The sequence below is a fragment of the Raphanus sativus genome, chromosome 1, assembly GCF_000801105.2.
Source record: "Raphanus sativus cultivar WK10039 chromosome 1, ASM80110v3, whole genome shotgun sequence".
Classification (NCBI taxonomy): domain Eukaryota; kingdom Viridiplantae; phylum Streptophyta; class Magnoliopsida; order Brassicales; family Brassicaceae; genus Raphanus; species Raphanus sativus.
In genome coordinates this window covers 408,348-419,403 of record NC_079511.1, presented here as the reverse complement: position 1 = coordinate 419,403, position 11,056 = coordinate 408,348, and the positions used below count along the sequence as shown (strand labels likewise).

The window sequence follows — 11,056 nt, the reverse complement described above, 5'->3', positions numbered from 1 at the left end:
TGAGCGGTTACAAGAAGCACGTTTTTGAAGCAGCCGTGTGAGGGAGAGCGATCGCGTGAGTTAAACAGAAGATTTGTAAGGACAGCAGCACAGACCGTGCGTCTCAAAAGTCCAAAGGAATCAGCGTTTTTCTTCAAAAGGTACATGGGTCCCCACGCGATTTTGGGTCTTTGTCTCCCTGTCACTGTATTCTTTTGTCTCCTCTTTTTTTTTTTCATTGTTTCTTGCAAAAGAACCATATGGGCTTCTAAAACTTTTGTCGCCGGCCCCGGTAAATTGATATAATGGGCTTCCAAAACTGCAATGTTAACACCCGGAGACTGATGGGAAAAGTGCATATTCCAACCTGAACTATTTGGATTCTGCCAAATACAACCCGAACAAATGAGTAGTGCCAAAAACAACCTGAACTCAATTAAATCTTTTTAAAAACCTACCTGAACTTTTTAAAACGTGCCTAAATCTACATTGAAATATTATTAAATATTTGAAATTATATAAACTACTATTTTTCATCGTATTAAAATTTTAAAAACTTTAGTGATAATTTTTTCTCTGATTTATATAACACATAACATGTTTTTACTTATTATATCTTCAATAAACTTATATCTTACTAAAATATAAATATAAAATATATATAATTACATGATCTTAGATATACTTAAAATTTTGAAGTTATTTATAAAAATTTCTTGTATAGATTATTTTTATTTTTAAAACTTAAGTGAAATTTTTTTCAAAGTTATTATTAATATATTTTGATATTTTGTTCAAAAATTAAGAACCTTTTACCTTTCTTTCACTAAGATATCTTGCTCAAAATATTAAACATATTTATATATATATATATATATATATATATATATATATATAAAACAACGTTGTTTTATCTTATTAAAAACAATAACTAATTTCTGTTAGAGTCAATATAGATTTAAGCACATTTTAAGTACATGTATTTTTTCTAATTAGGGAAAATTTCACTTATACCATTTGGTGATACTAATTTTTTTATGTTTACCATCAACAAAGGGATATTTTCAAAAATACCCTAAATTTTTGATAAAATAACACTAAACTAATTTTTCAAAAATTTATAAAACATATATAAACCCAAACCAAACCCCTTAATACTAAACCCTAAACACTAATCACTAAAACCTAAACCCAAATTTTATATATATTTTTGATTGAGGGTATTTTTGAAAAGTGATACTTAACTTGTGGTATTTTTGACAATTTCTCTAATTTATAATTGATATCAAGTCGTATTTGGCACCGCCGATGTGGTGTTCGGATCGTATTTGGCACCACCAAAATTGTTTGGATCGAAATAGATATATTTTTTTCCCGTGTATCAAATAAAATAATAATAACTTTGAAAAAAATTCACTTAAGTTTTTAAAAAATAATTCTATACAAGAAAATTTTTATAAATAACTTTCAAATTTTAAATATATCTAAGATCATGTAATTTAAATATTTTAATATTTTATATTTTAGTAAGATATAAGTTTATTGAAGATATAATAAGTAAAACATGTTATGTGTTTATATAAATTAGAAAAAATTATTACCAAAGTTTTAAAATTTGATACGATGAAAAAAGTAGTAGTTTATATAATTTCAAATATTTAATAATATTTTAATGTAGATTTAGGTACGTTTTAAAGAGTTCAGGTAGATTTTTAAAGTTTTAATTGAGTTCATGTCGTATTTGGTACTACCCATTTATTCGGGTTGTATTTGGCACGATCCAAATAGTTCAGGTTGGAATAGACACTTTTCCCGGAGACTGATCCCTCAGACAAGAGAACCAATCTCCCGAGAAATTTGCATCACAAGTCACAACATGAGAATTATTCAATTACTTTAGGGTTTTAAGATACACAACACAAACTTACAAAAACGCCCCCAAATTTTCCACATCTTTCCATTTCCAACCCTTTACTTTTTACACTCTTGTGGTCTCTTCTCTTTGAAGACATTCCTTTAAGGAATCCTCTAACAATATGTTGCATGTTCGGCCTCTCAGAAACGTTCTGTGAAACAGACGCCAACGCAAGCTCCACAACTTTCCAAACAGAGTTTGCATCAAAATCTCTCGGCATTTGGAGTCTATAACTTTGTTCACATCATTAGTAGACTTCAAGATCGATATCACCCAATCACTCACATGAACACGCTTCCTCTGCGACTCACCGATCACAGTTTTTCCCGTAATCATCTCCAACAGAACAACTCCAAAACTGTAAATGTCGCTCTTCTCGTTTAACCCATTTGTCTCAAAGCATCTACACAAACAAAAACACAACTCAAATGAATATTCCTTGTTATTTTTGGTATATTGTGAGGAGACAAAAAGAGAGAAAGCTGACAGAGGATCTAGATATCCTGGAGTTCCAGCGACTAGAGTGGACACATGAGAACGACTCTCTGTCTGAAAACTCCTAGAGAGTCCAAAATCCGCAAGCTTGGCTCTGTTTTTATCGTCCAACAATATGTTGGAAGTCTTCACATCTCTGTGAACTATCGCAGGTTTGCATCCACAGTGAAGATACTCAAGTCCTTGTGCTGCATCGAGTGCAATCTGAAAGCCTTTGTTTCCAGCTCAATATATGGTCATACTTCCCAGAGAGATGATCAGCCATGTTTCCGTTAGCCATGAACTCATAGATCAACCCCATCTGATCAGCTTCATGGAAGTAACCGATCAGCGCAGTGAGGTTTACATGATGAACCCTCACAAGAACTTCAACCTATACAAATATATATATGTAGATTCACTACTTATGATCTTGGAGGGAAATGTTTGTATATCCTTTTGTAATCATTACCTCAGAGCGAAACTCTTTGTATCCTTGAGCTGATGTTGCTGATAAAAGTTTAACAGCGACTTGAATGTTGTTATAGTAGCCATGGTAGACAGTTCCAAACCCTCCTCTGCCAAGGACACGACCGAAATTATTTGTCATCTTGACAACGTCTGCATATGTAAACAGTAACTTGTTCTCCAGTTTTGCCTTGGGGCCGTTTCTTATTCCGTTGTCTATGCAAGAGAAATTTAACAGTTGGTATCATGATCGATATAGATAGACAGATGTGTAATAACTAATAAGATAGATAGATTTTTTTACCAGACTTTTTCCTTTTATTCTTGATCTTCCAGAACACACCAGACAGCATCATAAGAATGAACAATGCTGCAAATGATGAGACAATCGCTATCACTAGTGTTTTCTTGTTGCTTTTCCCGCAAGAAACCTCGCTACAGAGTCCTGGATTCTCCCCAACCCTTAAGGTGAGTGATCCTGTCTTTGATTTTTCTAATAGCTCGGATGGAACTGAACCTGTTAGCTTGTTTTTCTCTAGATTTCTGCAGATATTATAAAGATTCAGAGTCCACACCTATGTTTCTTATAATTACTTTTAGAACTTACAAAACCCTCAAAAACTTCAGCCTTGACAGAAACTCTGGTATGTCTCCAGTTAAGCCGTTGTTTGATAAGTCTCTGTCGGTTAAGAACATAATAGAGTTGTAATTCAAGTCAAGAAAATCTTTAACACTATACAAAAAAATGAAAAAAAATATTGTTGGATTAGATTAACTCACAGCTCTTGAATCATTGAGAGGTTGGAGAAGGACGGCGATAAGTGACCGGTTAACCCGCTAGAAGATAAGTTCCTGCCTCCATTCAAAGAGTTTTAGTTTAAGTAACATAATATTCGAAGTGATCAAGAAGAGATTAAGATTAAGTTACACACTTACAATGATGTGATTCTTGGAGGAGTAAGACTATCATAACTACAGTTAAGTCCTTCCCAAATGTAGTCATTAGGCATACAAGGATCTCCTTGCCAGTTTCTCTTCACTTTATAGCTTGTCTTTATGTCCATAACCGCGTTGACTATATGTTAAACCATCGATCGAAATGAGAAAACAGAGCTAAAACTTGTTGGTTTCATTTTATTAGTACCTACCGTCTTCTTCGTTGGTGAGAGATTGAGTGAAACTATTTGCGATGTAGATCTCCAGTGCGTTAACGATTGGTGGAAGAGTGGACTTGGAGGTTCTCACGAGGGAAAACACAATATTCGTTTGGCTCTCAGGGTTTAAAAAACAAAAGTATTTGTCTGAAGATACTTGGGGCTGAAGGCAGGAGCAACTGTCACTCCGTTGATTTGGATATCAAACTCTCTGGTCTGGTTTGGTCTGAGAGTAAGATCTTCTACCTCGGCGACGTGAATGTAAACAAAGTACCTGACGTTTGGATCACTGTTTTCTAAAGTCATTGTGATTGGGTTTGTTGTGTTTATTGGAGTCATTGCTGTGCTCATCACCAAACTTGAAAGATTGTAACTATTATCGTCAGAGATCACATGAAGTGAGGTGTTGATCTCTCTACAGTATCCAAAGTTTCGCGGTATCCATATTCTGTCATACACATCTTCATCATATCTGATTCGATGTTAAAAAAGATATTCAGAAACTTAGAGCCAAAGAAACAGAACACAAAACAGAGTACGAAACAGAGTAAAAACAGAGCACGAAACAGAGTATGAAACAGAGATTTACCTGACGGGTGAGTCCATAAGAGAGCCAAAGTCCCACCGCCTGGAGAAGAAGAGAGCACCATTCGGAGAATCATACGTGGTATTGTCGTTCCCGAGAAACCGAAGCTCGAGCGTCGACATAAATGGAGTTCCTTTGCCTTTGTTTCCTAAGCAGACGAATATTTGCTCTGCTTGGCTCAAGTAAACGACTTCTTTGGATACAACGACCGATCCATTGGTAAGAGACACGGTGTCCCAGATGTTTCCACCAAGAAACAGATGAAACTCCGGAGAACCGTTTTCTACGTCGTAGTTACCGTACATGAAAGTAGCTCTTATGAGGTACTTCTTGCCTTTCCCTTGCTTCGGAGTCAGCGTGTAGCAGTTTCTTGAACCTTCAGGGAAGCTCCTCAGGGTTTGAAGCTGTCTTTGAGCTGTGAAGGAGACCGATTTAGAGACTCCTGTTTCGACGAAGGATGAATCTGAGAGGTAGTTAATGCCCGTTGTGTCGTCTTTGTACGATGATCCACTTGGGATTCCACAGTCGATACTTATGAAACCTGTGATCATGCAACGTGAAAAGAGTTAAGATTTAGACTTCTTCACTAGAAAAAAAAACACACTTATGAAGAATAAAGGAATCACTCAAGAAAACTGATTGGTCTTGCGCAAGAACTGATACGACAAGACACAATGCAAAAGCTGCTGAATATACCAAACAGAGTTCCATTGTAGTCTGCTCTTGTGAAACTTGAGGTGATCAAGTCTAGTACTTAAACACGAAAAATAATTGTTCTGAAGGTAAACTCTGAGACCAAACTTAAACAAATTCAAACTTGCTCTTTGTGACTATTACGCAAAGTCAAATCTCCATCAAAAGTAAACGAATGACCCGTCGAATATATCAATTATTATCCTACAAAAGAAATTTAATAGTCTTCTATAAATACTCAACTTAAAATATGTTCAGACATGGCAAGCATGACATGAACAACATTATTCAACGCTTTCATTATCATTTGACCAACTTTGAATATTTTGACCGAATGAACAGTAGACTGGTGGTATTTTGAGGTATGCTTTCCCTTTTTGTCTCTGAACTGATAACAGGTGAAACTGAAGACTGCATAAGACAATCACCTTGTTTATCTATATCTATCCCTCTCATGCAGAAGTTAGACTTATACATTCATCTCATTATATGACAAGAACTTGTAGGATACTTGAATGGGCTAATAGATGATAGTTATCCTCTAGTGTACGACTCCACCATGCTTTGGCTTCTTGATGTAGCTCATAGTCATGGTTTGAGAGGTGCCGCGTTTTTCAGGCAACCTTGGCAGAAGCTGATGGGGGTTTGTGAGAAGAGATGAGATTGTGAGATGTGTGGGAGAAGTTATGGAAGGAGAGAAATGGAAAGAGATGAAAAGTGGAAAGTGTTGGCTTTAGAAGCGGTTTGTCAAGAAGATAGTTCTGATAAGAGCATCAATGAGTTTGTTTCTATGTTGAATGTTCCAAATTAAATTGTCTAACTGATGAACATTGTGTTAAACTAAAGAGTCTATGAATGGAAATACAAGTTGCATTTAGATCCCAATAAATTCGTCGTCACCAACATGTTGTACAAAATCAACGAAATTAAAAAGATGAAACCCTAGACCAAATTGTAAAGTGTAAACTATCTTTGCACATCAGAATACTTGTAAGAGAAGGTACGTATAATGGGCCTAAGTGTTTTTCATTTATAAGACTTGTTGTTAAAAATGGGCCAAAGTGTTGTTATTAATGGGCCTTATGAGTTTCATTTCCAAATCGATCTCGTCGTTCTCAATTGCACACTGTGCCCTTCCCTTCGTCTTCAAAAAAAAAAAAAAAAGAGCAGCTTTTTAGGGTTTTTTATCGGAGCGAGCGAGTGAACTAAGCTCGCGACGTGTTTCTGGGTTTGTGATGGAGCGATGAAGCAGCCATCTATTGTACTCTGTAATGAAGAAAGGTACTACCTTTGCCTTGAGAAACTTTATCCACCTCTTTACTCTTCGGTCCTCCCAATCTATTATCCCCAACGCTCGTAACCTCTCTTCCTCAACCATAACCGACACCACAAGACCTTTCCCCGATTACTCCCCGAAGAAACCTTCAGTGAGAGACACCGAACTCGTCCACCAAATCGCCAATGCGATCAAGCTTCGCCGCGCTGAGCCTCTCAAACGTAGCTTAAAGCCTTACGAATGCAAGTTCAAAACCGACCATTTGATTTGGGTGCTCATGAAGATTAGATCCGATTACAACCTCGTTCTCGACTTCTTCGAATGGGCACGCTCACGCAGAGACTCCACCCTCGAAGCTCTCTGCATCGTCGCTCACTTAGCTGTTGCGTGTAAGGATTTGGAAGTGGCTCGTTCTCTTGTAAGCAGCTTCTGGGAGAGACCGAAGATGAGTGTTGATGACTCCTTTGTACAGTTTTTTGATCTTTTGGTGTATACTTACAAGGACTGGGGCTCGGATCCTAATGTCTTCGATGTTTTCTTTCAAGTGCTAGTTGAGTGTGGGATGGTCCGTGAAGCTAGGAAAGTCTTTGAGAAGATGTTGAGTTATGGTTTGGTTCTCTCTGTTGATTCCTGTAACCTATACCTTGACCGTCTTTCTAAAGACTGTGGTGAAAAAGCTGTTGTAGTGTTCAGGGAGTTTCCTGAGGTGGGTGTTTGTTGGAATGTTGCTTCTTATAACATTGTGATTCACTGTGTTTGTCAGCTTGGGAGGATACGCGAGGCTCACCATCTACTCGTGCTTATGGAGTTGAAGGGATACACCCCTGATGTTGTGAGTTACAGTACAGTGATAAACGGATACTGCAGATTTGGGGAACTTGAAAAGGTCTGGAAGCTCATCGAAGTCATGAGAGAGAAGGGGTTGAAGCCAAACTCTTATACTTACGGTAGCATCATTCTCTTGCTATGCAGAAGGTGTAAGCTAGCAGAAGCAGAGGAGGCTTTTCGAGAGATGATAGAGCAGGGCATAGTTCCTGACGCTGTAGTGTACACAACTCTTATTGATGGTTTCTGCAAGGGAGGGAATATTCGGACTGCATCGAAGATTTTTCACGAGATGCTCTCTTTGGATATTGCACCAGATGTTTTGACGTACACTGCTATTATATCAGGGTTTTGTCGTGTTAGCGACATGGTGGAGGCTGGTAGACTGTTCCGTGAAATGCTTTGCAGGGGTTTGGAACCGGATAGCATTACTTTTACTGAAGTTATCAATGGATACTGCAAAGCAGGGCAGATGAAAGAGGCTTTTAGCGTCCACAATCACATGATTCAGGCGGGGTGTTCTCCTAATGTTGTCACGTACACCACGTTAATTGATGGGCTGTGTAAAGAAGGGGACTTGGACTCAGCAAACGACCTTCTCCATGAGATGTGGAAACTAGGTCTTCAACCGAATCTTTTTACTTATAACTCCATTGTCAATGGTCTGTGCAAGTCAGGGAACATCGAAGAGGCGATTAAACTTGTCGGAGAGTTTGATGAAGCTGCGGGGATTACTCCAGACGCTGTCACTTATACAACGTTAATGGACGCCTACTGCAAAGCAGGGGAGATGGCTAAGGCTCAAGAGGTTTTGAAGGAGATGCTCGGGAGAGGGATTGAACCCACGGTTGTCACATTCAACGTCCTGATGAACGGGTTTTGTATGAATGGGATGCTGGAAGATGGCGAGAAGCTTCTGAACTGGATGCTGGCGAAAGGTATAGCACCTAACGCGACCACGTATAACTCTCTCGTGAAGCAGTATTGCATTAGAGATGACATGAAGGCAGCAGCTGCCGTTTATAAGGACATGTGTTCTCGGGAAGTGGGACCTGATGGTAAGACGTATGAGAATCTGATCAGAGGCCATTGCAAGGCTAGGAACATGAAGGAGGCTTGGTTTCTGTACCGAGGAATGGTGGAGAAAGGGTTTAGCGTCTCGGCTAGCACGTATAGCGCTCTCGTTAAGGGGTTCTTGAAGAGAAAGAAGTTTGTGGAGGCGAGAGAGGTTTTTGAGGAGATGAAAAGAGAAGGATTGGCTGCGGATAAAGAAATTTTTGACTTTTTCAGTGATGCAAAATACAAGGGCAGGAGGAGGACAGATACAGTTGTAGATCCTGTTGATGACATTATAGAGAGTTACCTTGTAGATGATGATGAGTTAAGAGAAGCTAATTAGCTGGTGGTAAGGTCAGAACTCAGAAGTTTATCTTAGTGAGGATGTTTCTACTTCTCAGGTGGTCAGTGTGTATCTTTGATTAGAACAGTTGTTTAAAGCAAGGAAGGGTATTAAGTGGAGGTTCAATGCAATCTCAAGCAAATTTGCCCAGAAAGACAGGAACTTGTTCATTGCTGATGATGACCAACAAGGTAAGAGTGTAGTAGTCTGTTTGAATACTTTGCTGCTTTTCCCATATGTCAAAGATGTCAAAATTGTTTCACTGAATATATGTGATTTTTTTGCAGGAGAATATGTCAAGAACAGACATTGCAAAGAATCTGTTAGGAGTTGATGTTCTGCTGAGAGAGCTATCGTACCAGCTCTTTAAAGCTATATCTTGCTCTCGGCCATGAAAATGTAACCGGCCACAGGTGACTTGATGTTGATGGATGATGACGACAGAGATAAATTTTTCTCTTTTGCTTTTTTTTTTTATGATTGGGGATAGAAACATGTGTTGACTTCTTTTTGCTGAAACTTTATAATTAGATTAGGCTATACGGTTTTCAAGAACGTACTAACATTAAATTGTACTCTTTGAAAATGATTGTCATTGTCCTTATATATCCTTCAATTGTAATAAAAGACATTATAGATAAACAGTTTTTGTTCTCTGTTGTGGTGAGATCTGAGATGAAAACAGAAATATACATCAGCTCTTGTTTATTTGATAGTCAAAACTCAAATCATTGAATATATATCTATTACAAATTATTTACTGCAATAAAATTAACAATAATCAAAATTAAGCTTGCAGTATTTTATAGTACAAAATCACATTATATTCATTTACTTTTTTTTTAGTCTTACTCTAATCATCTACCAAACTAACACATAAATACATGTGCTCGCTTGTATACAGATTGACTTTTCTATTATTCTGATCATAATGATTAACGGGTATGATTGGATTAGTTTCAATAATGTGCGAGCTTGTTAATCACGTCGTGTTGGTCAACTCCTAGTTATTCAAAGGTCATGTGATTTAAGATATGCGGTGATATCGTGATGTATGTACACATGTATTTTATTTTTACTACATTTTAAATTTATTTTCAGTTCACTTTAGTTTTTACTACATTTTTATCATGTAGATATTTTTTGTTGGGGTGTGTGTGACTAAAATCGTGTAGATAGCTATGTTGTCGTCGTCGGCTATGTTTTCTCTATCGATTTGCCGTATATACAATCTATGCTCTAATATTTGTCGTGGATTAATCGTTTTATTAAGTGCCAACGTATTTACATCAATAAATAAAAAGCAACATACACCAACTACCAATAATATAATATATATAGAAGTGGAAAATGATTATTTGCAAAAAATGTCATCGTTAATGCAACGACCGTTGCTCCTAAAAATTAGATACCAACCATGTGATGTGTGCACCTAATGATTAGAAATGTAAACTCTTTTATCAAACACAAATCATTCTATAACCTCTTATCATATAGACAGCACATGTACTATTGTACCCGCAGACTCCAATAACGAGCCTTCATGCACTATATATATACCCTTGCATCAACCTCAGATAAAGCACAAACTTATTTGGCAAATAAATAAAGAAGAAGATAAAGCACAAACTCACACAACTAAAAATGACGAAGTCAAATATTGCATCAGCACTTCTCTTCACACTCCTCACCTTCATCGATGTCTCAACCAGCTCCTCCAACGTATTCAACGTCGTTAGCTTCGGGGCCAAACCTGACGGAGTTACGGACTCGACGGCAGCATTCCTCAAGGCATGGCAAGCGGCTTGTGTCTCGGCAGCTTCAGCCACTGTGATGGTTCCGGCTGGTACGTTTCTAGTGAAGGGGATAACGTTTACAGGGCCATGCAAGAGCAGACTCAAGTTTCAAGTAGCCGGAACCGTCGTTGCTCCAGCAGATTACTGGGCATTTGGAAACTCCGGCTACTGGATTCTCTTCAACAGGGTTAGCAAAATGTCACTCGTCGGTGGGACTTTCGACGCTCGGGCTAGTGGGTTCTGGGCTTGCCGGAAATCTGGTCAGAATTGTCCTCCTGGTGTTAGGGTAAGCACTTCTTCTCTATACATACATACGTTTACGCTTACTTTAGTTAAAATATTGGGTGATAATAATTCAAATAAAATATTTTAAAAGAAAATCCAGTGTCTAATAAATTTCAAACATAATCAAGCATACTTATGCGCAATCACCATAATGCAAAAGGGCAATCATAGCCTTAAAATGAGGAATGAATGATAAGATAAGAATG

At 37.7% G+C, this 11,056-nt stretch overlaps 4 protein-coding genes across 4 annotated transcripts in view; 2 read left to right on the top strand and 2 right to left on the bottom strand.

Annotated features, from left to right (window-relative positions):
- The window catches only part of LOC108807010 (polygalacturonase-like), a 1,720-nt gene extending 1,574 nt beyond the window's left edge, over nucleotides 1-146 (bottom strand). The window contains exon 1 of the mRNA XM_018579245.2: nucleotides 96-146. Within this exon, the coding sequence (XP_018434747.2) occupies nucleotides 96-146 (51 nt within the window). The remainder of the gene's footprint in view (nucleotides 1-95) is intronic.
- A 1,811-nt stretch (nucleotides 147-1,957) lies between these two features.
- Nucleotides 1,958-5,287, bottom strand: LOC108842810 (probable LRR receptor-like serine/threonine-protein kinase At1g05700). The gene is given in 14 exon segments (XM_057011136.1): nucleotides 1,958-2,002; nucleotides 2,004-2,116; nucleotides 2,119-2,297; nucleotides 2,382-2,596; nucleotides 2,598-2,762; nucleotides 2,841-3,066; nucleotides 3,068-3,379; nucleotides 3,444-3,515; nucleotides 3,617-3,688; nucleotides 3,773-3,911; nucleotides 3,985-4,123; nucleotides 4,126-4,462; nucleotides 4,580-5,117; nucleotides 5,203-5,287. Coding segments are annotated over 14 exon segments (2,637 nt in total).
- A 1,134-nt stretch (nucleotides 5,288-6,421) lies between these two features.
- Nucleotides 6,422-9,425, top strand: LOC130507874 (pentatricopeptide repeat-containing protein At1g05670, mitochondrial-like). Its single transcript, XM_057002559.1, has 2 exons — nucleotides 6,422-8,960; nucleotides 9,057-9,425. Exon 1 carries the CDS (start codon nucleotides 6,541-6,543, stop codon nucleotides 8,767-8,769), a length of 2,229 nt encoding a protein of 742 aa, XP_056858539.1. The 5' UTR covers nucleotides 6,422-6,540; the 3' UTR covers nucleotides 8,770-8,960; nucleotides 9,057-9,425.
- Nucleotides 9,426-10,413: 988 nt separating this feature from the next.
- LOC130512783 (polygalacturonase-like) overlaps nucleotides 10,414-11,056 on the top strand; it is a 1,161-nt gene continuing 518 nt past the window's right edge. The window contains exon 1 of the mRNA XM_057011100.1: nucleotides 10,414-10,851. Coding sequence (XP_056867080.1) covers nucleotides 10,414-10,851 — 438 coding nt within the window. The remainder of the gene's footprint in view (nucleotides 10,852-11,056) is intronic.

Bases quoted from the DNA above. Each gene is read 5' to 3' on its own strand.
- LOC130507874 (XM_057002559.1), top strand. From the start codon at position 6,541: ATGAAGAAAGGTACTACCTTTGCCTTGAGAAACTTTATCCACCTCTTT.